This window comes from Coptis chinensis, chromosome 6, assembly GCF_015680905.1.
Source record: "Coptis chinensis isolate HL-2020 chromosome 6, ASM1568090v1, whole genome shotgun sequence".
NCBI lineage: Eukaryota > Viridiplantae > Streptophyta > Magnoliopsida > Ranunculales > Ranunculaceae > Coptis > Coptis chinensis.
The window spans coordinates 12,596,943-12,624,629 of NC_141461.1; the positions used below are offsets into that span (position 1 = coordinate 12,596,943).

General features: G+C 36.2%; 1 protein-coding gene and 1 long non-coding RNA gene across 2 annotated transcripts; one reads left to right on the plus strand and one right to left on the minus strand.

Annotated features, from left to right (window-relative positions):
- The first annotated feature begins 17,054 nt into the window (after positions 1-17,054).
- Positions 17,055-22,380, plus strand: LOC147491523 (uncharacterized). Its single transcript, XM_086565823.1, has 5 exons — positions 17,055-17,372; positions 17,450-17,554; positions 17,651-17,725; positions 17,852-18,091; positions 22,073-22,380. Exons 1-5 carry the CDS (start codon positions 17,070-17,072, stop codon positions 22,355-22,357), a joined length of 1,008 nt encoding a protein of 335 aa, XP_086421949.1. The 5' UTR covers positions 17,055-17,069; the 3' UTR covers positions 22,358-22,380.
- Positions 22,381-26,393: 4,013 nt separating this feature from the next.
- LOC147491524 (uncharacterized) lies at positions 26,394-27,392 on the minus strand. Its single transcript, XR_015199288.1, has 2 exons — positions 27,002-27,392; positions 26,394-26,635 (listed from the first exon to the last, which is right to left on the minus strand). It is a non-coding gene; the product is annotated as an uncharacterized LOC147491524 (long non-coding RNA).
- Positions 27,393-27,687: the final 295 nt, after the last annotated feature.

The following is a 27,687-nucleotide window of genomic DNA, read 5'->3' on the forward strand; positions in this document are numbered from 1 at the left end:
TTGTGAATAAATGGCGTGGTAATACCCATCTCCCCCAAACCATACTGTGCCATTTTTTTCCTCTCTTACCTGAGAAAGGGCTGTATATGCACTATTTGACGTGAATTGACAACTTTGGTAAGGAGTCCATACAATGTTGTCCAAGGTAAGATGAATGTTAATTTAAACAGCCATTACTACCTCCTTTAAGGTTTGAGACCTCATATTAGTTACTACAAAGTTCCAGTTTCCTTGGGAAATAAGAGTGCTCACCTTAGCATTCAGTGGAAATGTCCATTCTGCCTTGGCTTCTGTGTCTTCAATCAACGGGGAGCGAGAACACCAAATATCATGCCATAAAAGGGTATCCTCTCCATTTGCAATTGTATATCTGATAAATTTTTTTGCTTCCCTCCTAGTTCCCAATTTACTTTTCCATGTCCACGAGCCATCTTTGGGAATATTCATTGACTAGAAAAATTGATCCTTTGCTTCTATGTCCAATCTACCCAAATCGTGTCCTCCTTTGTGACTAACTTGAAGAGTAGACCACAATAAGCTCCTATGTTCTATCTATGTAAAGTCATTACTCCCAATCCTCCTTTGTCTTTCGAAAGACAAATAGAGTTCCAACTTGCTTGGTGGTGCCCCTTTTTCATGATAGTGTCAGTCCAAAGAAATTAAGAGCACATTTTTTCCACATGTTCAATAATTGTCTTCGGGAGAATAAATGTCCAAGCCCAATATATATGAAAAGCTAACAGAACAGAGTTGATCAAGATCAGCCTTCCTGCATGGGATAGCAATCTGGACTTCGAATTTGTGATTTTATACGTGACCTTCTCTACTAGAGGCTGGCATTCTCGAATACCCAATCTTGCTGAGATGAGAGGAAGCCCGAGGTATCTAACTGGAGGTCGGTTTAATCAATTTAACATTTAGAATGGCAGCTAGAGCAGAGGCATCTTGGTCATTTAAGGCTCCAGCCAGAAGAGATGTCTTATGGTTGTTAATCTTTAATCCTGTAGCTTTGCCAAACTTTTCTAGACATACCTTGATTTCTTGGACTGATGTACTTTCACCCTTGCAGAACATGAGCACATCATCCGCAAATGAGAGGTGTGAAAGTTTCACCTTCCTACATTTTAAATGGTATGAGATCGATCTATTTGAAATACTTTGAATCAGAACACAGCTTAGAATTTCCATCACTAGAACAAAGAGAAAGGAAGATAGCAGATCTTCTTGACGTAGACCTCTCCCACTACCAAAATATCCTTCAGGAGCTCCATTTATCATAACTGAATAGGTTGGAGTTGCAATGCACATTCTTATCCACTTGCTCATGATTGGTGGAAAATTGAAGACTTTGAGCATAACCATGATAGAATCCCAACTGACCATGCCATAATCTTTCTTTATATCCAACTTGATTGAGCATCTCGGAGTTCCGTGCCTTCTGTCATATCCTCTGAGAAGTTCATGTGATAAGAGAATATTATCCTGAATTGATCTTCCAAGAATGAAAGCTGATTGATTAGCATGAACTAAATCATTAATGACTATCTTAACCCTATTCGAAATAATCTTAGCTATGCACTTATAAGTGGTGTTAGTACATAATGCTATAGGTCTAAAATCTTCAACCTTTGAGGGGTTGTTGACTTTAGGAATGACACATATGAACGTAGCATTAATACCTCTAGGAAATTTGCAGTATTTAAAGGAATTTAAGATAGCTAAAGTAAAGTCATGACCAACAAGGGACCAACATTTTTTGAAGAAATAAGGAGTAAATCCATCTGGCTCAGGAGTTGTGTTGTCTTTCATGCCAAATAGAGCAGACTTAACTTCAACCGAAGTGACTTCTGATTCAAGTGAACTCTGTAGGAGGGGTGGAACAATTGCTTTGACTTTCAACCTATTAAAGAACTTATCTCCACTAATTTCCTCAGCTTCATATCCTAGCATGCCGGCATAATAATCAACTATGGTTCTAGTTACTTCAGCTTGGCCAGATATATTAACTCCTTGAGAATTCTGAACAGACCAGATTCCTCTTCTTGCTTTCATTTCCTCTAGAGGTTTGAAGAAGAAAGCGGGGCATTTAACTCCTTCTCTCGTACATTCATTATCCTGAGTACTGATAAATTCCTAAATATGCATTTTTATCCCTTTATAATGCTTCAACTTAGTCAAATTATATAATCAATAATGTTGAAAACTCATGCTCTTATCTCCTTTTTAGGATACAAGCCTCTTTTGGACCAAATACCTCAAAAGACTTGTTCTAGAGCCAAAAGAAGCCTAAATGGGACCTCATAGAACAACTGGGAAGAAGTGCCAAAAAGTCAACGGTCAATGGTCAAAGTCAACTCAAGGGTCCAAAAACTCAAAAGCTCAAGAAACACTCCAAGACTTCAAGGACCAAGGACTCAACCATTTGCAAGACATGGACTAAGCACAAAAGTCTCAAAAGACCAAAGGATCAAATTCCCGAATACATGGGCTTGGGCCCAAAAGGTTTGTCCCTATCCACTAGAAGAATGCACAAGAAGGTTTTAGATTAGGTTGCTTGTTGGATAAGATAAGATATGATAGGGGCAATTATGTACATCTCTACACATATAGAAGTGTAGAGATGCCCACAAAATAGGTATGTTGGTTAGGGTAGTCTAGTTAGGAGTAACGTAAGTAAGTAGGAGTAGGAGATAATAATTTAGTTAATTGTTTTTATTTACTTTTAATTCATTGTTTTCCATTTTTATTACTTTAAAACTTGAAGCTTTGTTGAATTTAGTTGGTTTTCTTCCATTCAAAGTGTTTAATCTTGCTTTTCATAACAATAGTTCTTCAAAACATCTTCTCGATCAATCATTCATTCACCCAACTCAAGTTGATTATACTCATTTGAATCAATCAAATAAGTATAACTTGCTAACCAACTACATTTCTCTTATCTAATCTTCATGTTTTTCATACTAAAACAACTCTTATTTTCATGTTTTCAGCATCAAAAGCATAATAACTAGTTCTTAACCTCATCATACCTCAAAAACCATACAAAAAATAGTAGAGAAATCAAGAAAAAGTGGGGTATTCTCCATCACCATCCTTCTCATATTAGATCTAAGATGAACAACTTCAAAACCCCAATACCCCACGATTCTAACATGTCAAATGGCGTCGCCATCATGGATCTACTGATATGAGAAGAAGAGTGAATCAAAAGGGGAGTATCTCTCTCTTTTCCTAAAATTTCTCAACTTGTTTTTCTTAATTTTTAGTTTCTTTCAAGTTAGATCTTACTAATCCATTTTGTTTATGATTTTAGGTCTCACTCTGAGCTGAAAACAACTTTGTGAAGCAACTAGAGGAAGCCGGTCAAAAATGGTTGGAGCACCAATCGCAGCCGCCTGGTCTGACTCGCGACCTGCCCCTCTACCTTGTTGAACCAAGACAAATCCTTGGCTCAGATTGAAGGCTTTGTTAAGTATACCTCTCTGCTTAACTCGTATTTGTTTAAATGTTAATGGTTTGAAGCTAGATAGATTTCCAATATTTAGTGTTCTTCAAATTCAAAAATATAAAAAAATAATGTAAATAAACAAAAGAAAATAAAAACAACTTAGTTTATTGTCATTATTAGATAAAGTTCAAGTTTTTCAGAAAATTTCATATTTTGCTTTTATCATTATTAATTAGGATAATATCAACTTGATTAAAGATAAGGTTTAGGATAATATCAAACTTACGTTTAAAATAGGAAGTACTTGTCTTTTGGTTTAAGTTTTTAAACTTACCTAGTGTTGGATATTTGAATGCACGAGGCGAGTAATGTAACAATATGCTCACGCATTACAAATCAACTTGGAAATTAAAAATTCAATCTTTGACATTTCTTGTTATATTTTCATAATCACATAGTTAATAGTTAATTCACGTTTAGTTAAGTATTTTTAACGTAATTACTCTTTGCTTTACATTTCTGTTAATTGAGCCCACGAAGGCAAATTTGTAAACCTATTGGCTTTGCCACCTTTTCAACCAAAAATGTGGGTTTAGTTTATTTAGAAATTATGTAACCGAAATAACGTAAAGCTCAAAAAGTGGGTTTGATGTATCAAGACACCCAACACTTGGTCAAACCACACTTGGGAGGTAATTTCTTCACCTCATCGCAACTCCCAGTCAGATGATACTTGATTATTTACAAAAGCATGTTTGCGTGACTCCGTGTTAAAATTCAGTGCTGTATTTACTTTATGCGCTTAAGGCGAAACCCGAGCCATAACATAACAACAAGTAGGACTAATCCCCACTTTACTTAACGGACGTTGCATGATTCAAATGCTACATTGACTAAACAAAAAATTTTAAATCAACCAAGCAGAGCCAATCTAGTGACGTCCACAGGACAAACACTTAGCACAAAGATTGAGAGTGGAAAAATACTAGATTCCAATGGACCAACTACCCTCCCTCATTTCATTGCGAGTGAGAGTCTTGGTAGCACCCCACGTGGTGAAGTACTGATCTTCTCTTTTGAAGCATGTAGAGCCCCAAAACCTAGTTTTGCACCCAACTGTCTGTTTCGAATAGGGCATAGTAATCTACAGGCCAACAAACATTTCAAAATTCCAAAATGCACAAATGAATTTATGCTATTTGTGCATCATCCTTGTTTGAGCATGTATGGCTTATCGATATGCATCACCACCGTCATGGAATTACAATGCAAACCCAAAACCTTGTTCTTGTTGTGGTAGTCCTTATCATTGGGCATCCCATTGCCCATCATATAATCGAAGTTTGAGCCTCCTATGTAATAATCTTACGATTACAAACCTCAATTTTCATATTTTCCTAGTACCCAATACATGCAAGAGTTTTCTAATCATGCAAACAATTCATAGAGTTCATACACAAATAGTCAACCATCATTCATACCTACACACCTGGTCAGTCAGAATATGGGTTCACTAACAATCCATTACCATTCACATCACCATCCATGTCAAATTCATTTCCCACTCCACCATCTATCACAGACCAACTTTACCAGGTAATGGCTGAGCAAACAATACAAATTTAGCAAATAGTAAAGACCTTATGTTTTCTCCAATCCATTTTAATCGATACCACATCTGAGACTAATATTCTTCCCACCAGTCCAAAACCTAACAAAAAATAGGAACATGGTGTTACTATAACAGAGCCAATTGCTAAAGCCCATACTGATATTTATGACCAATTAAAACCACATCACCATCCACTTGACTATCGTGTGAATTCCAGATTCTATGATGATGACTATATGCATGAGAATACTCCGACAAAAGAAATTATAGAGCATGGGTTGGACTCAACACACTTGGACAATGATAAAGAGGACAAAGAAAATCAAATGTCAGAAAAAGAGGATATAAAATCTATGGTGCAGGGTAGATCCCAATTTAGTTTGGACATTAAAGACTTATTGATGGAACAAATTTGTGACATCCTTACTATTGCATATATGAACCACAATCTTGTGGAAACGCCAAAACTAGATGAAGAATTGTCTGAGTCCTTGAGATCATGTGAAGAACCACCACCCAACCATCACCATCCCAATTTAAAACCTCTTGAAATCCAACCTCCATTCATAAAAAATACACCCATTTCTGAGGACTGCACCACTAAACCATTTCAAAGAAACCTCAAATTCGCACTTAAGCCAATTGCCTTTGAGATCCTTCATAATTTTCTAAACCTTCGAGCAAAGAGACTTTGCCCAACATACACACTCACGAGCCTATCATTCCAATTAATGAGATCCCCGCTTTCATTAAAGTTCCAGAAAAAGAAGAAATAAAATTTATGGTGGAATGTGAGTTCTTGAGAGCATACGATGATCCCTTTATTCAAGTGGTTGTAAAGCCCAGTTTATCATATTTTACATCATCTGAGCTTCATGAAGGACAACTACTACCACACTCACACTCTCTTGGACAATTCAAACTTGACGGGTTATTGCATAAGTTTTATGATGGTTTACATAAGCTTTCTCTTATGATTCTACATCTTACACTCCAAATGCATCATTTCATTTTATTTGAGGGTAAATACTTTAATATGTTTTCCTATATTGATCCCCAACTATTTAGACTATTAGTTTATAGCTAACAACATATCATCCATTTTATGCATAGTCTTGGGGAATCTGACTTAAAATGACCTCACTTATAATCTTGAATATCTGACAATAAAAGATTTATTTTATGTTTTCTCTATAATATTTGACAATAAAAGATATCTGACAATAGGAATGGATCCTTAAGGTAACCGGGCCCTCCTCTTGGAGTGTGTGGCTGTAAGCGCTGGAACCTTAGTCCACATATAGTCTCGCACATTCTATTATATCTTGCACTTTTACTCGTATTTTGAGTAGTGTTACTCTATGAAGCGAGTATATTATTTTTGATTTCTTTATTTTACAATTCTTTTTTCAAAAATGTTTGCTTTTCCCCATTCTCATAATAGATGATTCTCGATACAATAATAGTTATATGATTTTCTAAAACACGGGTAATGGATTCAACATAGACTAACCTTTATAAGTACGCAATCTCTATTCTTCTAAGGACAGTTTGAGGATCAGTTATGTGTTACTAAGGGTCGCCCATATCACCGTGCTATTCGTACAAGACATCTTACGTCTTGAACAATAAATCCCCCAACACACATAACTAAAGCCATAGTCTGACTGGATTGGGTTCAATAAAGAGTCGACACGAAAGTTGCCTAAGATCATCTGTTATGGTTTGTTTTCAAACTTAGCTTAGAAATCATTGCTTTTGTACGAGTTATCTGTAATAACATCTCTACATTGTTTTCAAAACTTGAGGATATAAAAATGAAAATTATACGCCCCAGAGTAACCAAAATGATATCGGATCAACATATAATTTTATCTTCTTGTCAAAATCTCTATATGGTTAGAGACACCTTTTGAGAAAAATAGCCATTCAAAAAAAAAAAAAAAAAAAAAAAAAATCACACACACACATTTCATATATGTTTGTATATATAGTTGTTTACATACTTTACATTTCGCACTTTTTATTTCTTAACTTGTTAGTATTATATTAGTATTATGTTAGTAGTATGAATGCATATTTAGAGTTTTCTTATGTAGAATTTCGAATATGAGTAGAAGGTAATACAATAAAAGTACATCATGCCAAATTTTCGAATTTATGCATCATATATGTTTTTCAAAAAATAAATACAAAACCCAAAATTTCATGGTAAAATAATTACGTAACTTGCTATTTAGATAAACCATGTATTTCTTGTTTTACATCCAACAACCCACGCCCAAACTTGTTTTGGGTGGTAAATTTTTCATCACGAAGAACAAAGTCTTGGTGTATTGTCATTGTTGCTCATGTTCATATGGTAATCTCTTTCCTTATCTCTTCATACTTTGAGGACAAAATATATTTATGTTTGTGGGTGGTATAGTAACATTTTGTAAAAACTAGACATTTCTTATATTAGATATATTAGTATATTTCTTTCTTTCTTAAAATGTTTTCGAAAAAGACCAAAAATAGTTTTTTCTGTTTAGTACTAAAAAGTATTGTTTCCTTTTTCTATGATGAATACATGGTCTAGAAGTTTTATTATAGCAATAAAGTACATAAGGATTAGTTCTTGAACTTAGACTAATATAATGCATACAATAGTTTTGTATCTTTTCATGAATAGCATGCATTAGCATTTGATTGTATATAGCGATGAAGTTTCGAGACCAAGGTTAGAACAATTAAATTCCATACACTAGGTGAAAACATGGTTTTTTTACTCGGCTTGGGTAGCAATTGATGGGTACTAATAGCCAAGAATATATTTGACGGGCTTTTTATTAAATTGATGGTCCATAACCGTCAAACAAAAATTGATGGTCCACGGTTGTCAAGAAAATTTTACCTAAAATCCTAGTCGGCTTGAATACCTTTCCCCCAAAATTTTCACTCTTTTCCAATTTTCTCTCTTTCGGTTTCTATTTGGTTAAAACTCAAAACCAAAAACTTATCGTCATATACAATCTCCTTCTATACCTCACAAGCAGCAGCTACTTCAAGGCTCCATTTGCAAGCCTCAAGGGATAATTTCATTAATTGTTCATAAAGCTAACAATTTCATCTCTACAAGAACTTCAAACAACTTCCGCCAAAGCTAACAAACTCAACAAGCTTCAATTTCACCGGTTTGTTTCTTTTATTCAGAAAAGATGTTACTTTTTACTTAATTAGTATATTGGGATGATGCATCTTTCTCATGAAATTTTTTGGAGTTGCTAAGGCTTTGTTTATGATATGGGGGTGTATTAAAAAATTGCTTTGTGAATATTTCATTGTTGTTGTGTGGTGAATTATTAAGTGATTGAGGAGTTTTAGTCAGTTCAATTTATTGAATTTGTAAGAATTGAATGATTAAAAAAAACTATCATTCCGTTGATAAATAATTTGACCGGAGTTTAGCCTACTCTTCTTTTGAATAAGTCTGAACTTAGGTACAATTTCTTTGTAGTTATTTCAATTATTTATGGCACCTGTAACTATATGAGCTAATTCATCCGTTACATATGTTGGGTATATCTGTTACTAGCTTTGAGCCTAGAGTGAAATATCATTTTTGTAGTATTGCAAGCAATACTTGTTGTATCTTGTAGCAGTTTAGTATGTAGTTGTTTATTTTTGTAGAAGATTGTATTTGTATGTTTTAGAGGTATAAATTGGTATCATAACCCTTGTTTTTTCCCATTCTTGTAATGGGTTGCGTCAAAACTCTAACTTTTTAAATTGGTCGCTTTGCATATACACTACTACAACTAGTTTTGATCAATTTTAGTTAGTTTACATCTCCTAAAGGTTTCTGTTTTTTTCTTTGTTTTAAGAAATGAAACACATATCATTATCGTTGTTATTGATATGTTATTGTTATTAAGCAATTAATATTATATAATGTTGTGAGTTTTTATTGCTTTATCAAAATTTTTTGAGTAAAATATTGTTGTTAAAATTGTGAGTTTTGACCATTCGCTTTCTTGAGTAATGGAAGTTTTCATCCTTTAATTGGATGCACTTCTTGGTGAAGATGTTAGTTTGTCGTGTTGAGGGTGTTGTCCATCAATTCTAATGATTTTTTTTTTTTTTATAAACTATGTTTTGTTCAACATGGTGAGGGTGTTGGTTTGTCGAAAATGTTATTCGTGTGGTGGTTGTCTAATGTAGGGGCAGAACTACGAGTTTAGAGTGAAGGGGGTGCCATAAACATAGTAAAAAAAATTAGTTGCATATCGACTCATAAAATTTCTGATTATATGGCTTTCACTACCACTACCACAAGTTTAATTTAATTAATATGTTCTTGGTGATGTAATATTACTTTCGCTTTGCGTGTGTCTTTGCAAGTCAGATAGTTAGTTAGTATGACACTTTATTTGATATGCAAGTGGCATTTGTAGGGGTGTTCATGGGTCGATTCTTATCGGTTTCGATTCTGGGTATATTTTTAGCGGTTCCTATCGAGTTCGGTTCTTTCAGGTTTTTTTTTTTTATATTTTGAAAACCCGGACCCATACCCATTAATTAAGTCGGTTCCTGTTTAGGTTTCGGTTCCTTCTCGGGTTATACATTTTTATTGCTAAAATTATTTGTTTTAGTTATATAACCGGTATAATAAATGGTTTTACAAATTTACTATAACACTTGTCATCGATATTTTTGTCCTCTCATAAGAAGTAATGGTCCTAAATTCAATAATAGTATTTGAAAGTTATCTAAAAATTTTAAATATATTCTCATACATTATACGTATGTTTATATTTTAAATCGAACATGTATATATTATATACTATACGTAATGCGTCATATATAGAATAAAACCACATGTACCACAATTGTTAGTTAGCACTGCACGTATTCATTATCCAATATATATACATGTAATATATCAAGCACGTACACGTTCATGCATTAGTTAATATAGACAGTGCATTAGTTAATTCATAGTATACGACTATACGTGTAGACGTAGACACGTAAATATTATTATTAATATTTATAAGACACATATTTAATGTAATATTATAAAATATGCATTTAATAACACACATTCACTATTATGTTAAATGCTATATTTATTTAGTATAATTTTACATCTAACAAATATATACTATATATAATAATAATATTTGGGTTTGCCTTTATTTAGTGTAATATAATATTAAATTCTATATATCAAAATCATACTAATCGGTTTCGGTTTTGATTCGGGTACCCATCGGTTTTTTACTATTCGGCTCTAACGGTTTCGGTTATTTATCAGTTCGGTTCTTGAAGACCCACTTTAAATGGGTTTAACATTTTAGGACCGGAACTGCTATAAACGGTTTCGGTTTTGGTTCGTGTAATTGGGTACCCATGCACAACCCTAGGCATTTGTACTAATATTTTTTTTGTTGTAAAAGATGTCTACGAAAGTGCCAAGCAAGGCATGGATGAAAGCACCGACGTTATCTACGGAATACATTGAAGGTGCTTGTTTATTCATTAAATTTATCCAAAATAGTTTGGGGAAAAAATTGATTGATATTCGTTGTCCTTGTGTTGATCAAAAACCAAGAGAAGAGATCGGTTGAAGATATTTTTTACCATTTGATTTGTAAGGGTATAACAAGCTCTTACACATCATGGGTTCAACATGGAGAGTGTTCTTCCAGAAAAAATGTCAATGCTAGTGTTGCTAGTACCCCAATTTGTGTCAGTAATGAAGAGATGCCTCCAAGAATGGTAGAGATGGTGAACGATACATTTGGGCATAGTCAACCTAATGACTTGGATGCATGTCTGGATGAGGTGGATGAGAATCAAGATGAAGATGATGCTTCTGATGGTGATATTTCACTAGATGATATTCAAATCAATATACATGAGGATGTTCGGTACAAGAAATTGATGGAAGATGCATTACAACCCTTGTATCCTTCGTGTGAAGGTGAACATTCAAAGTTGTCAATGAAAATTGAGCTATTGGGGATGAAGTCTAGACATCGGTGGTCCAATAATAGTTTCACACGATTCTTGGGATTCTTAAAAGATTCTGCGGATAATAGTACATTGGTTGTTAAAGCGGATAGTGTTAAAAGTATGATAAAGGCATTGCATATGAAGTGTGGGGTTATCCATGCATGTCCAAATGATTGTATTTTATAATGGGGGAAGGATAATGAAAATAGAGTTAGTTGTCCCACATATGGTGCGAGCAGATGGAAGGCAGCTGATGAATCCAAGCCAAGGGATAAACCTTTGCCAATGAAGAAGCTAAGATATTTTCCTTTAACAGAAAGGTTTCAGAAGATGTATAGTGTGTCGTGGCTTGCTGAGAATATGACATGGCATGCAAAATCAGTTCCAAACCAAAGTCATATGCGGCACCCAGTAGATTCTTCTTGTTAGAAGTTTGTTAATTATCGGTGGAGCGATTTTGCTGCTGAGCCACGTAATGTTTGATTAGGACTTGTAACAGATGGATTTAATCCATTTGGTAACAATAATAGCATTCATAGTTGTTGGCCTGTAATGATCGTCCTCATAATCTTCCTCCATCCTTGTGCATGCGCAAAGAGTTTGTAATGTTAACACTATTGATTCCAAGTAATCCAGGAGATGAAATTGATGTTTATTTGCAGCCGCTTATTGAAGAACTCAAAAACTTATGGTCCAAGGGGGCTGAAACTTATGATTCTTGCAATAAGAAGACTTTCAACATGATAGCAATTTTATTGTGGACTATTCACGATCTTCCAGCATATGGTCATGTTTCAGGACGTAGAACAACAGGAAGGTACGCTTGCCCAGTTTGTAGTGAAGGGATAGAGTCGAAATGGTTAACAAATGGGAAGAAATTTTCTTACATGGGGTGTAGGAAATTTTTGAAAAACAAAAACCATCCTTTCATAACACAAAAGTCCCAATTTAATAGGAAGGAAGAACATGGAGAGCATCCTTGCCGTTTGTTTGGTTCAATAGTGAAGCAGAAAATGAGCAAAATTCCTTATGTATCTGGTAAAGGTGAATGGTAAAAAGAGGAAGGGGGTTCAAACGAGGTTAAGTTGATTGGTTGGTTGAAGGATTCCATCTTCTTTAAACCTGGATTCTTGGGAGGTATTTATTACCCTTTCTTTTCAATGTTCTATGTAATAGCATCAGTAATTTATTGTTGACCACATCCATGAACTTCTTCTTGCTGCCACCATATCCTTGAACTTCTTCCTGTTTTAGGCTTTTTTTGTTGCGGTACCATCCTTAGACTTCTTGTCGCCACTAAAAAAAATATAAATATCACCTTCCCTTTGAATTTTTTGGTAGTACCTCCATATCCATTTCCTTATTGTTGGCCTCACCCATTGGTAGTTGATCAGACTTGTAGGTCTTTAGGGTAGCAATGCCAAGTCTCGCCTTTAGGCCTCACCCTTGTTTACGTATTATGCTATTTTGATATTAAAATAAATGGTTGCAGCAAGACTAGTTGACCCGGTCTTTTATCTCAAGCATGTCCTGCTACTAGTTACTAGTATTGCAATTATATTTTGCATATACTAATACTCTTCTCACATTTACTACAAAGATCTTCCTATTCCATATAATGTAGACATGATGCACGTTGAAAAAAATGTTGCAGATAATCTCTTCTCTTTAATCATGAACACTAGTAAGTCGAAGGATGGTATGGCAAAGACGTAAAGATCTAAAGGCTATGAAGATCAAAAAGAAGTTGTGGCCTGTGAAAATTAATGGGAGGTTATCGTATGCTAAGGCTCCTTATTGTCTTTCCGCTTTGAGAGATCCTTGATTTGTAGAACTTTGCACCAATTGAAGGTTCCAATCGGATATAGTGCAAATTGGAAACATAATGTGAACTTGGATGATTTTCAATTGAAGAGTCTAAAGTCACATGATTATCACATCCTGTTACAGCACCTATTGCCGTGTTGTTGATGCATTAAGTTCAAGAAACATAAGCCGCGTTGTATGCAGCTATTCGACAATTTTCTTTGTTCTTTAATGTCTTGTGTTCGAAAGTTATTTGTCGTGCTGAACTTGAAAAAATGGGACAGCGTGTTGTGGAGTCACTATGTGTGTTTGAAAAGTATTTTCCGCCATCTTTTTTGTGTCCATGACACACCTTGTTTTGCATTTGGCGGAAGAGGCTCAAATTTGGACCGCTTAGATATCATTGGATGTATCCATTTGAGAGGTCAATGTTATACGAAACTAATTATGTTATTCATTAGTTTTTGTGTATATTTACATTGATTAATTACACACCACAGGATGATGAAAACATACAAATCGTCGTGTAGGGAACCCAAAAATTTCGAAGGGTGTATTCTTTGAACAATACCTTATGGATGAAGCAATGAAATACTGCATGGAATATATCCCGTCAAGCAAAAAGAGAAATACATAAGCAAGAAGAAAAGGCTGCCTTGGATGATAAACCGAAAGTGTGGCTACCCTATTGATAAAAAGGGGAAGGACTATTTGCTTTTCGAGTTTGCAATACCAAAGAAGCACGAAATGGGTTTTGAGAAAGTCAAGTAAAAATGTTGAGTGGGAAAGGTAAAATTAGATACCGCTGCTTCAATTTCATTTATTATGTCTCTACATTTTTAATAATAAATGTACATTGTTTACAATTACAGGAAGTACGAGACATACCTCTAAAGCTTCAAATCTAGGGGTAAAAGTCGTAGGGTCATTGCATCATCAGAAAAGGAGATGGAGTATATTCCTTGGCTAAGGAAACAACTTGAGAAAGAAAAGAGTCTAAATTCAAGATGCTTGTTGATGGGCCATCCTTTATTGCAAAGTCATATAATTCCTACGCAGTAAATGGATATGTTTTTTGTACATATGATTCAGAAGCGAACTCAACAACCCAAAATAATGGTGTCTCAATGAAGGCTTTTACTAATTTCAGAGCAAGTGCCAAAGACAAAAATTTAGTGGAAGATGAAGCCACTTATTATGGAATCATTAGGCAGATACTTGAGCTAGATTACCATAAGTTTAAACAAGTAGTGTTCTTTTGTGATTGGGTGCGTATTGAAGATAAAAGAAATGGATGCGTTGTTGATCCAGATACAAATCTGGTATATGTTAATTTGAGAAGGTGCCAAAGAAATATGAATGAGGATGATGAACCATTCATTCTTGCTTCTGAAGCCGCTCAAGTTTTCTATTGTAAGGATCTTAGTAGAGATAATTGGCATGTCGTCTTGCATGCTCCTAAGAGATTGAACCATGATGTGGATGTTTATGAAGACCCCTTAGTCTTTGAAGCAATGGCAAACTCAGATGGTTTAGCATCTGCTTTAATGGGTGATATTGATGGTGTTGAAGTTTAGTGGATAGTAAAGTGAAATCATATTAGTGCACACAATTGTAACTCTTTTTTTTTGGTGTGTCTGATTTGGATATTGCATTTTTTTATTATTTTGTGTCCGCTGATTTGCGTGTCTGTGATGATTTGTGTGTCTGGCGATTTGGTGTGACACTTATATATTGCATTTTATTTCTATTTTGCGTAAGTCGAGCTTTTTGAATATATCTAATCTTGAATGGTATGATGCTCTTGTTTGAAATCAGTTTGTGTTTGGTGATGAATTCATTACTTACATTATGTCTAGAATTTGGTGAACTCATTATTTAGATTTGAATCAGTTATGTCGCAAACCGGATCTGATCAACCTAGTGACTATCAACTTGACTTTGAACCTAGTGACTCCGAAGAAATCGAGGAACAACATGAAAGCGAGGAACAACATACAGGTGACTATGATATTGATTTATTTTCATAAATGTTTAGTTGTTATTGCTTTTGCTTTGTTGTGTAATCTAAGATATTGAAATCTTTAGGTCCAAAGAAGCAAGTTCGGTTCAATTATAATGGGCTACCTGTTGGTCCTGGTTCTACTCAATTTGTCACCTTTATAGGCAAAATGGCTAGAATGTATTGTGCACCTATTTCTACTTACTTTCCCGGCCTCTTGTGCGGAGGATATCAAGAAACACGCTTTTTAAGAGAGTAACAATGTAAGTACATTATACTCTTATTTTATTTTTATTTTTTCCCCCTCTAAGTACATTTCTAAACACATTCTTCTGTGTTGAATGCATCTACTGCCAAGGAATTAGTTTATACTATAATTTCCTTGCTGCCATGTCTCAATGCCATGCCCATACCATGTGCCATCGCCGCTAGTTCAACCGACAAGCCATTGTTGGCTGCTATAACCTCACATGTCATTCGTAGTCTTTGCAGCCCATTCCCCCATCGATCCTTGTAACGTCCCCATTAGTGTTTAGATTTTGAACCCGTTTCTCTATTTTCCCACTTACTGACCTTTATTTCCTTATGCTTGTGTACTCCCTCCTTAGCATCATCATTCTGAATGAAGGTTATTTCATATATAGCCTTACCCATGAACACTATCTGATGGATACTAGGATTCGAGCAAATACTAGGCAAGCTAGACTACACTTAGAGTGAAGAAAATAAAAACCGCTCAAGGATCGGAGTCTAGTTAGAGTGTTCTGTGATATGGGTTATCGAATAATTGTGTATGAAGCATTGAAATTTTTGGTGGTTTATAATTGCGAAACACACAACGTCTCATTAGTCAAATTTTCTTAACTTTTTGGTTAGTTGGTTATGGCTTCATAGTTAACTCGGTATCTGTCCTGAAAATTGGTTATTTGAGAGATCAATAAATGTCAAGTTCCCTAAACTTGAAGGAATATATCCTTTCAAATGGTTGCCACCTAATGAAAGGGTCTTAAGTGAAGCCAACTGACCTAGACTTGAAGGTATGGATCCTTCAAGAATGTTGTCCTCAAAGGACAAGTTGAGTGAGGTGGACTAGCTTTGACAAAGTTTCAGGAATGCTTCCTCCAATTTGTTTCATTCCACTTGTGACTAATGCCTCCGTGAACCGAAGTTCACCAATTAAAGGTGACAATGTTCCCTTCATGTAAAGGGCAATCGCTTCCTATCTCTAGGGTACTTGTAACTGTAACGTTACTATTCTCCCCGCTTGGGATTACACTTGAATCCCTCCCAATCTCCCCGCCAACAATCAATCGCCAACCCATGATGAGAGAACACTGTTGTGTCTTTTAGGATTTTGGCTTTGAAGTTTGAGAAGAGCAGGTTAAATCACTTCTAAGCAAGTTTTGGTTTGAGCTAAGGTATTTGTCGGCGGAGACTCTGAATGAAAAATGAAGAGAAGTTTGAAAACCAAACTACTGATCTTGAATTTTGTGAAGTGCAATCAGTTGTTGGCAAGTATTTTTGAGTTCTAAGTCAAACTTTAAAGAATATCTAATTTTTAGGACAAAGAAGAAAAAAAGCTATTTGGCCAAAGCCAAATGATTTGTTTCTTCACTTAGAAAGCAAGTACCCCATTATATATAGAACGAAATGAGTTGATAAAGAGCGGAAAAAGTTAAGATTGCACTGTTTCTTCTAACCTTGTCTCCTTACATTAGCCACTTTAACTGTATCTCCATTCAATGAATGAGCAGCTGCTGCTTGCTATATTCTCCCCTGTTTCCATCTGAGGGAAGTAATAAATTTTTGTCCTCTATTTTTTTGAACTTCATTTCCACGGAGAGGCGAAGTCTTGAACTTGTCTAGGGTCCCTTCACTTTCTTGGGACGACTCAGGTCTCCTAAGCATGTTAAGAGCCATATTCCCGCCGTGAAACAAAGACACTTGAAAATGCTTGGAAGACTATAAAGCGCTTGAAGCCATATTCCCATAGAATGTATCCACCTTACTCACTGCCTCTTGTAATTCTAAGTGTCAGTTCAGTGTTGAAAATTCGAAGTGTTGGTTTTAGCATTTAGTCTTAGCAATTTGTAATACCACCTGAAAATTCTAAGTGTTTCTATCTGTTTTTGCCTAATTTCAAGAGTTTAGTCCTCTCTTTTGTTAACAAGTTTTAAGCTATTTTTATCTTTTATTGTTTTATGTTGAAGGATGTTTATGATCTTTCACCTACTCGCCAAGTTGGTGTTTTGCTAAAAGCCAACATATCTTGGAAAAATTGCAAACACAGACTTCGCAAGGTTTATGATCGATATTCAACCAATTCTAAGCGTATGGAAAACATACCAAAGCGTACAAAAAAAGAAGATTGGGAAAGCTTTATAGAAATTTGCTCGACTGATGAAGAGAAAATTAAGCGAGAAAAGGGCAAATTATCTAGGGAGCACATGAAGTTGCCACACACATCTGGTAGACTTGGATGTGCTAGAATCGAAGAGGAACTGGTATTTTCTATTGTTACTAACAACTTCTGGATTTACCAGAATATTGTTATATGCTTAAGAGTTTGTTTTCTTTTTAGATTAAGGAAAGCCCAGATGGTACGGTCACAAGAACGCATGTGTTTGTGGCCACACATACAAGTAAGGACGGATCATGTCCTTTTCTTGAATTGAGACCAAGTTTGGTAATTGGAATTCTTATTCTTTTATTGTTCTTTAATTTTAGCTCTTAATTTCATGGTGGAAAAATTTGTGTATATGACTATAAATTTTGTTTCTAGGATGAAATCAAGCGGCTTGTGAGCCTTGATCCCTACTTGGGAGAGAAAGATTTGGATAATGATCCTGTGGCAAAGGTATATATATTTAGATAATGGTCATGTTAGAGCAGGCATCTATTTAGTATGCTCTAAAACTTTTCAGTTGATGTATGTGTTAAATGTCATCCTTTGTTGAATGTAATCGTTTTGTCTTATGGTTAGGTCATTGGTCGTGATGGCAAGGGTCGCATTCGAGGACTAGGAACTGGTGTTACAAAGACTGTTGTACATGCCTCCGCTCCTTACATCAAAATTGTTGAAGAAGAAAAGAGAAAACATGAAATTACAGATGAAAATGTCAAACTAGTGATGCAACGTCTTGATGAAGAGACGAGGGCACGTAAAATTCTTGAGGAAAAGTTAGAGGGTTATGCACCAAAGTTCGAAAATACTTCTCCACAGGTAATGAAAGATGACTTAGTGCAACATTTCTTTATGCATGTAGTAATATATATCTTGCTATATAGCCTACACGATTTTAGTATAGAGTCAGCAAAGCTGATCTCAACACTACTATTTGTTTATTCTATTGTTTATATTATGTCTCGTATGGAAGAAGAAATAATACTATTATATGTTTGGAGTTTGGACTATCGACTAGGTTTTATTGTTTAGAAAATGGAAATAGACTATTTGTTGGGTGCACACAGCACACATGAATAATACATTGTGCTATGTGGTAGTTCTTGCTGAATTAGTTATACTCAATCATGTTTTGACATCCTTCAAGTTCCTTTAACTTGTTCAGTCCATTATATCTGCTCCAAATTTAGTTAGTACTAGTTGTTTTGTGTGGAGGTATTAGTCATACATCATTAGTGATATGGCTGTGATCCGATTATTTGGAATAAACTTATCAATGGCCTATCTTGAATCCAAATTTATCAATGTTTATCTCTGGCCTGCAACTAGGCGTTTTCCCAAGCCTGACATCCATCCTCCATTCTTCTGCGACCCATTTATCATGTAAGGTATTGAGTGCAGTACCTTGGGAAATGTAGGCACATACAGTGAACACACATACATTTTGAATGTCCATCTTTGAAACTTAGCATATATCGTGAAAGTTTGGGGGATTTGCTCAGTCTTCGAAATTTTGTTCGCAAGGAAGTCCATTTGGCTTGAAAAGCCGAAGTGACCTGTCTGTAAATGCATTATTGTTTAGTTAAGAAAAAGTGTACGCTCCTGCCACCTCAAACCTAGAAAGCTGCATTGCCCCGTCAAAGGGAACATTTTGTGGGCCAAAATGGAATGTAGTACGTCAGACGTTACATCCATGCATAGGTGTCAATGTCCCTAGTGAAATGCGTATTATTTCCATTGTCCATAGACAAAGACATACATAGACCAAGAGCTGCAGCTTCAATCCCTGATTCCACTTGTATAGAGACGGTAGAACCCAAAGCACCCTTCCTGTCTTTGTAGTCCACAAACTGATCTGAATCGTCCACATTTGAAGGCGCTGCTTCTTGTTTGATTTTTTCTTCTGAGTGTCATGGATATCCCCAAGCCATTGAGGTTTTCTGCAGTGTAAGCAGGACCTTTGCGTTCAGTTGAATCAGTAACATTGTTTTCAACTTCAGCAACTGTAACAGCTTGGGTGGTACCCTCATGAGTACCTTCTTGATGGGTGGAGTCATCTGTGAGCTTTCCTGAACCAGATTTTTTGTTTCGTTCTCTTGGAAAGAGTTTAGTGATGCCAGAAGTGGCTACCTCAACTTCATTTAACACAGATGTTTTTACATTGAAGTATCTTTTTTTAGCAGCTTCCCCTGTTGGGTCTGCAATCTTTAGCAAGTCAAGAATCCTGTCCAACTCAGACTGGAGAGAGGACATGTCCTGCTAAAGTTGCATTGTTGAATCAAGTACTGAAAAAATAACAAAACAACATAGAAAAGCATTAGCATGTCGAAGAACGGGCAGATGAAGTAGTACTAGAGGTGCTACTCGACTGCCTGGAGGTGCTTTTGAGAGAATCTAGCGGAGACTTTTGGAGGGAAGGGTCTGTGCTTAATGGCTGGCTCTCCTCAGTACCAAATGCTGAAGGTGGATAGTCTTTGCGAGCAAGGTCTGAGGTAGTCAGTGGCCTTATCTTTCCTTCCAAGAGTCATCGTCCCATAACGTCCCAAAATAAGGAAATGTCGTCGGTGGGCCAAAACTTAGAAGTGTTGCACCCCCCTGAAATGGGCGTTACGCTTCAATAGAATGAATTCGGTAAGGTAGAATACGCCCCATGGTCGATCGAAGGTCCTGTGCCACTTGAACTCAAATCTTACCCATTCAGCTAGCTCATAACAAAATGTTAGACCAAGTAAGGCTGACAGTTACGAATTGGTTGAGGAAAAGGAAACCCCCCAGCAGCTTCTGCCGATTGTCAGCCTGTTCAGCTGACCTCAGAGGATTCCAGTCACCCGGCACAGCATGTTTATTCTCAGCGGCGATTACATTATGTTTCCCAGACTAAGACTACTCCAGAAGATCAGCAGTCTAGCCTCAGTAGATTCCTGAGCGACCCGCCCATGACTTCTTTTTCCCAGGCGGTAGCATTGAACTACCATCAAAGGATCCTTATATTTATAAATAGGGTTTCATCAAAGCATAACCGGGCTATTTTGTTTGCCTGAAGAGAAGGTCCTTTTGGGCCACTCCTCTTTCCTTCCTCGCTTAAGGTCTCAAAGGGGAATTCATGAGAAGAGATCGTATCGCTTCAAATAGGAAAGTGAAAACAGTAGCTGTAGGTTCCAGATACCTATTAGCGCTTTCCGTCAAGTGTATTCCCTTCAGCTCTTCCTGCTGAAAACAGGCCTAAAAGTCAGTGGTTTTAACTACCTTTGAAACCACCCTCATAAGCCTATTCGAGTACTGCTCCTGCTGACAGTGGACAGTGCTAACTGGTTACGGGCGACCCTCCCTCTGCTCGGGAGTTGAAACTTCCGCTCTCCACTCCAACAAGCAACGTCTGAGCGCCCAACGCGCGAAACCTGTTGCGCTAACGCCCTTTAGTTTTCTTTCTTCTTCGGCCAGAACAACCTGATGGTCGCTAACTTGAAGTATGCTTCTTCTCATGTAGTTCCGGCTGCTGACTACACTACACCTAAAAGAATGCAGGTTAGGAATGGGCGCCACTATCCCAGCCCGGATCTTGCCAGGTTCTATTGATCATGTCCCCTTCCCAACAGTTGTACCTTGTCTTGGGGCGTCTTTGGCTTTACGAGAGAAAGCCCGCCAGAGAAAAAAGTCTTTCTCTTCCCGTCCCAGGTCATACTCCGGTGCGTCCACAGAAAAGGAAATCGCAATGCATCTTGCTCAGCAGGCGTATTGGAGTGGGAGTGTAGCGGGGGTAAGGTAAGTAAAGTGGCCACCAGAGAGGAAGCAAGACCGGCCTATTGAGCGCAGCTAAGCTAATATGCGCCAGAGAAAGCCAGGTGCCGGAGGTAAGCTATATTCGGCCCGGTTTGTTTCCCGCGAAACAGAACGTCGTCGAGGATGTTAGCTGGATATCTATCCCCCTCCCAACTGCGCTGGAGGCGAATGCTTGTGGTCAGCGGAGTATTACAGACTTCATTCTGTGTAGACTGCTCCATTGATAAGAACAACCTTCCTCCGATGTGATTCGCAAGGATGAACTTGCGTTGGAATTATATTCTATCGAATTTGAGAAAGAATCTCCGCTCGAGTAGGTGCTTTGGTTGACTTTGATTCATCAAGGGTCCAGTCCCAGAGCTTCCGTCAAGTGGGCTTGCCCCGCCCAAAAGTGGTTACATGGGGCTAGTGAGACCCTCTCTTTTTTGAGGTGGGTTTGCCGTTGCCTGCGTTGATTAAGCAGTCAAACTAGAGAACTACCACCTGTAGATGTTGACAAATTTATTCCAAAGCCAGAACTTGGTCAAAAGTAGTAGGATGGTGTTAGGAAAATACATAGTTCTTGCTATTTTACAGTAATCCATTTTCGCATAATGTGGTCTAGTTCTTCCAGAGGTTCCTGGCCATTACGACCCTTATGACTAAACTTAATATCAAACTTATATCAATAACTTTTTTTGCTTCCAAATTGATTTAAAGACACCTTATGAGGACCAGTTGTAGTCAGGTAATTATTAACTTTCGTCTTGGCATGTCCCCCAATGTGTTAGGTGAGTAGTTGTTTTGGTACCTTCTCTTCAAATCAGGGCTAGGACCTCCACTATTGCTCTGTTAGGACTTAGAAGCATCCCTGTATCCTGCATCATGCAGTTCTTGATACTCCACCGAGTTATTTTGCATATAAGATTGGATGGGTGTCTACTGACTCTTCTTGGATTTGTTCTACAGTTCTCCTTTAAATTCACATTTTTTATTTCCAATTATAATGGATAAAGCATATCTCATAAGAGTTCATTGTAGGTAAGAAGACAATCACGTGTTCTTGATGAAGTGTCACATGTTCCACCATCCACACGATGCCTTCTAAAGAACTTCAGGAAAAGAACCGTTGCACTTGGAAGCGTGTTGTTTCGACCAGATATGATCAAAACATCAAGTGTTGATAAAAGAGACGAAGAACGTAGAAAAGTAATTGGAAAAATGATGGTGATCGGGGGAATGATGAGACTGCACCTTGTGGTTGTCTACATACCCAAATTATCAATGAGATCAAGTCTCAAGAACGTAATTCTGTATGAAAAATAGTTTAGTATTTATATAGGTAGAGTAGAGAGTCCTTGTAGCTCAAGTAATCTTGTAAAAGGAAGTAATTGTGATGACTATAACTTTCAACCGATAATTATCTCTTTGATAAGAAATGAATCGGGCATAAATCAATGTACATTAGTGGCCAACGCCATGTGGCTTCAAATTTGACCTTACACGAAAGTTAATGAGTTGTGTGCATTGATCTACGGTATTGCAAATTGGGTTTTAGCCCTGTCGATTAAATGAATAAAATAGAGACTCCTACCAATGGACATTTGCCACGTAAGTGGGGGTCGAAACACCGCCCTCTCTTTGGCATGCGAACAAAGTTCATATGGCAAAGAAGAGAAGAAAAAATAAGGAAAAAATGGAATAAGAAAAGAGTGAGCGGAATGTATAACAGAGTGTCGTGTGAATGTAAACGATAGGAAAATGGACAGTCGGAAAAAATTCGTGAATTATCGAGAATGAAATAATGTCAAACTAACGTATACGGGGCGCAATGTAATTTAAATAAAATATGGCTGAAAATGCACAGAAAAAATTGTAAAAGAAATTAATGGGCGAAACTGTACCGAACGCATTACGTAATAATACGAAAATTGATTTCGACGACGCATGCCAGCAGACTCATATAACATAACAATTGACGATATCTTTGATTACACAACTGAGTTATATGTTGGGGAAGGAACATTTGGCGACATTTCAATTGGAGATACAATCACATGGCCTATGCCTTGGTGAACTTTTTTTTGTGCATTTTAGTAGTTTCGCTTTTTTTTTGCAACCTAGTTGGTTTTGTATATACATGAAGATGTGTGGTTGTATATGGAGTATACTAAAACTTATGTAATGTACTTTGCTATAATATTTTGGTGTTTTGATGAAAGAATCTATTGTATTTTGGCAGAATATTTATTTGAGTTGGATAGTTTTATTTTTGCAGGAAAAATGGATATGAAATTTAGATTATAAGAATTTCTTTTAAAAAAAACATTAATGCTTAGAAAAATGACGGATATAGACCGTCAAGAAAATTTATGTATACAGAAAATTGACGTAGCAGACCGTCAATAATTTTCAAATTTGCATCCCAAATTCCATTAAAATTGGACAAATTTGACTAGTGAAATAACAAAGTTTGACGGTTTTAGTCCGTCAAAAATTCTATTTATTAATGACGTTCACCACCCGTCAAATAAATTTAAAATTATTGACGGTAACTAACCGTCAAGAAAAAAAACGACTGCAATTTTTTTACGGGCCTTACGACGGGCAATGTCAGTCAAAAATAGTGTTTTTTGACGGGTTCTGCCAGTCAAAAAAGTCTTATTTTCACCTAGTGTAGACTCTATGGATTTTCCTATCTTGGTGGAGGTTCAAAAGCCCTCGTCTATGAATACACACGGGGCTAAGAACTTTAGATAAGATTTTATCTTAGGAGAATCAAGAGTGGGAAAAGTTGTATGGGATTGCAACAGGCACAACAAAGGGGCTCTCCTATTTGCATAATGTGCTCATTGATTCAAGTATTTGTCCTAAGATTAAGAATTATGGACTCCACTAAACTTTATAACAAATATTGGAATCTGTCTCATTCTCAAACTTTAATGTGATTTATGCATATGTTTGCTCTAGAGTTCCGTAAGCCAGTGGAACCAATAACAAAAGCGCCTTTGATGTTTACTGCTTTGGGTTAATGTTATTTGAAGTTCTTTGCAATTGTTGTAAGAATACTAATGTCAGGGATCACTCCTTCATATGAAAATTTGGGAGATGTTTAAGAATGGACGATTTGACAAACTTAGGGAGGGCCTTGGCATTGAGGAGAAGGACAGAGTAAAAGTAGAGACATTGTCTTCGGTTGCATTGAGATGTGTCCTTTAATGAGCACTGTGGTGAAGATGCTCGAGGAGGAGAATCCCACGCTCAAATTTCGAGTCATGAGCAGCAAAGCAAAGAGCAATCTTTAATCTTCAATCTATTTTGTGGAATATGTCCGGAAATATTCCAAATCCTGATTTCCGCAAGTTCAAACATTAGTCCCACATCGGGTGCTTGACTGTGTTTCTAACACTATATAACTCAATTTGTCACAATATGTTTCGCCAAGGGGCGGGGCGGCGGTATTGACTCCCCATAAAATGGGACTAGCACCCTTTTTGGATGATACATGTCATATAATATCCATTTTTCTCTCTATATATGGGATGATATATGACATATAACATCCAAAAGGGGTGCTAGTCCCATTTTATGGTGTGCCAATATCGCGTCCCTTCGCGAAGCTGGGTAACGTCTGCTTGTAACCTTAGTGGGGCATAAAATTTGATGAATTGTTAGGGCATGGGCCTATCAAGCGGCGTAGTGCTTTGACCAGATTTGCGGGCCCACCCGAAAAGGGGCATCACAGTGATGTCTGAAAGTCTAGGCTAGGCAGCGAGAGAGGTACCTCCTAATTAAACATTCAACTTTTTTATTTGTTGAATTACTAATACATAGCTACTAATACATAGCCCAAGCCCAACCGAAGCCCGGTTAAAAACACCCAACCAAATGCCGAAAAGTCCAACAGCCTTTGTAGACTTCAATAATGTTCTACTGCTCTTGTTGTCCCTTATATCCTGCCCGCACTCTATAAGTCTTTAGATCTGTCATGTCATAAATTAGATCCAAAAGTTAGGATTGCTTTTGGGGGGCCTACAATATTCTTTTTATTAGATATATAAAGTTATATTCTTTATAGCTTTTATAATCAAATGAATTATTGTGAATTGTTAGATATGTTTTTGTTCTCAAGCACTCTCTCCCGTCTATAAAAATCAAATTTGCAAATCCAACCGGTAAAAAAATGGGTCAAAAGTTCAATTTCGTAAACAATATATATATATGCTCCTAAAAGGACCTTAAATAAGGACTTTAAATAAGTACCAAATCTAAAACACCCATAACTTCACATACAAAATGATTTAAAACATAATCTTTTGTGCATATGATCTACTAACCATAAAGAACATTTCTACAAAAATTCAACTCGTTTGACAATTTTTAACATTGGCAAAATATGATTGCAAAAACTAGATATTTCTGGATTATTAAATATTTTTTCAAAAATGGACAACAATTTTTATCTAAGTTAGAGGATATCAAACAAGTTGAATTTTTGTAGAGATGTTCTATATGGTTAGTAGATCATATGCACAAAAGATTAGGTTTTAAATCATTTTGTAGGTGAAGTTGTGGGTGTTTTAGATTTGATACTTATTTAAGGTCATTTTAGGAGCCGGGTTGTATATATGTATATACTAGTTTACAAGCCCGTGCATACGCACCGATTCTTTTGAAAACATTTAGATTTTTTTTAGAAAAGTGGGACTACCGTTTTAGTCGCTAACCTGTTTTAATTTTCTAACAAATTGTTTTAAATAAAGTTTTAATTAAGTTTTAAAAACCCGTTTTTTCAATTGGAAGAGAGATTCTGTTTTAGTAGGAGAATGATTCTTGTTTTCTCTTAATTTTCTCTTAATTTTCAATAGGAGAGGAATTCCCATTTTAATAGGAGAAAGATTCTCGCTTTAATTAGAAGTGTTATAATTTGTTTTAATAGGAGAAGAATTCCCGTTATAATAGGAGAGGAATTTCCGTTGTAAAAAAGAATTTTTGTTTTTCAAATAGGAAAGAAATTCCTATTTTAATAAGAGATGATGTGGAATTTTAATAGAGCTAAAAAAATACCCCTTGTGGGAGCTTTAATATTAAGATATAGACTAGAAAGTAAACCCATGCATACGCACTGACTCTTTTAAATACTTGTTCAACAATCATAACCTATGTTGCATGGACACTGACGCGGACGCAGACACGGTGACTCGGCTGTAACTCAAAAAAATAGGATGCGGACACAAACTGGACGCGGGAATTAAATAATATATGTAATTTTATTTTATTTTAATAATTGAACATTACAATTTATAAACTGATTCATATGTATCATAAAATTCATGATTACTCAAAATAAACATCCACAAAGTTAAACAAACATATTAATATAGTATTTAATCAAACTTCTCGTAAGTCTTAACTCTTAAGTCTTAACAAAACAAGAACCAAAATAAAACCCAAAAGGCCACAAGAAACATAGTAATTAGTAAAGAAAGAGCCCTAGAATTCCACAAGACAACATGATCAATTTTCTTCTCCCTCTTCCGCTTCTTCTCCAATTCGATTGAGCTCATCTTCAATGCTAGACTTGCGAGATTTGGGTGTTGTGTTCTGCGGACAGATAGAGAGACAAACTAGGATTAAACCCCAAGTCAAAAACATTAATCACAACAACCACTATTGTGTATTCTAATAACTATACATCTATTCTAATTTCGGTGATAGTTTCTTCAATAATCTAACAGTTCTAAATTCCCAACCATCAATAGTATAGATAATTACGTCAAAAAACACAAAGTCTATGAACTTGCAATGGGTGTTGTCAGAAACACGAACTGAGAAACAGTTATAGATAAATCTGAACACTTTAGAGCAAATTAACCTCTTATTAATCTTCACTAACAAAAATGTTTCTTTACTTGTGTAGTTGTGTTGCAAGTTAAAACCCAAAATTAAAAGAAAAAAGAAAAAACGTACCTGAATGAACAAGGTGGTTGAAAGGCTTTAGAGAAGAATTAAACCCTCTTCTTCTTCTGCAACTTCTGTTTGAAAGGTGGTTGAAAGGTGTAATTGGGTTTATTTTCATTTAGCAGTTCAAGTGGATGGCGCATAATGGATTTTATTCTTTTCTGTTTTTAGTTTGAGCGTAATAAGTTCGATGATTCAAATTACACCATTTCCAAATCTCAAAATCACGCCATTTCCAGTAGAGGCGAGGTGAGAATCAGAGAATGAGGTCGTGGACTCGTGGGCTATTGGGCTTTTTTTCTTTTCTTTTTTTTCTTATTTGTTTTCAAAATGTTTAGAGGTTGACCCGCGTCTTGACCTTGGTTTGACCGCATCCCAAACGCGTCTTGACTTGCGTCCAATGTCATTGACTGCGTCTTGACCGTGTTGACCGTGTCGGACACGCGTCCAAACCGCGTCTATCCCCGCGTTCAACACGTGTCCGACGCGGACACAGCCCTTTACTATGTGCGTCCGTGCTTTAGAGATCATAACTATACATATATAAATTTTCTAACATATCATGATTCATGTTTTCATCGTTAACCCGTTTTAATTTATTAAAAAATTATTTTAATCAAGCCTTAAAAGCCCGTTTTAATTTCTCAACAAATTATTTTAATTAAGTTTTAAAAACCCATTTTTTAATTGAGAGA

Coding starts and splice junctions, on each gene's coding strand:
- LOC147491523 (XM_086565823.1), top strand. CDS start 17,070: ATGTTGAAGGATGTTTATGATCTTTCACCTACTCGCCAAGTTGGTGTT. Junction 17,373..17,449: donor CTAGAATCGAAGAGGAACTG/GTATTTTCTATT, acceptor TTTTCTTTTTAG/ATTAAGGAAAGCCCAGATGG. Junction 17,726..17,851: donor ATAATGATCCTGTGGCAAAG/GTATATATATTT, acceptor TCTTATGGTTAG/GTCATTGGTCGTGATGGCAA.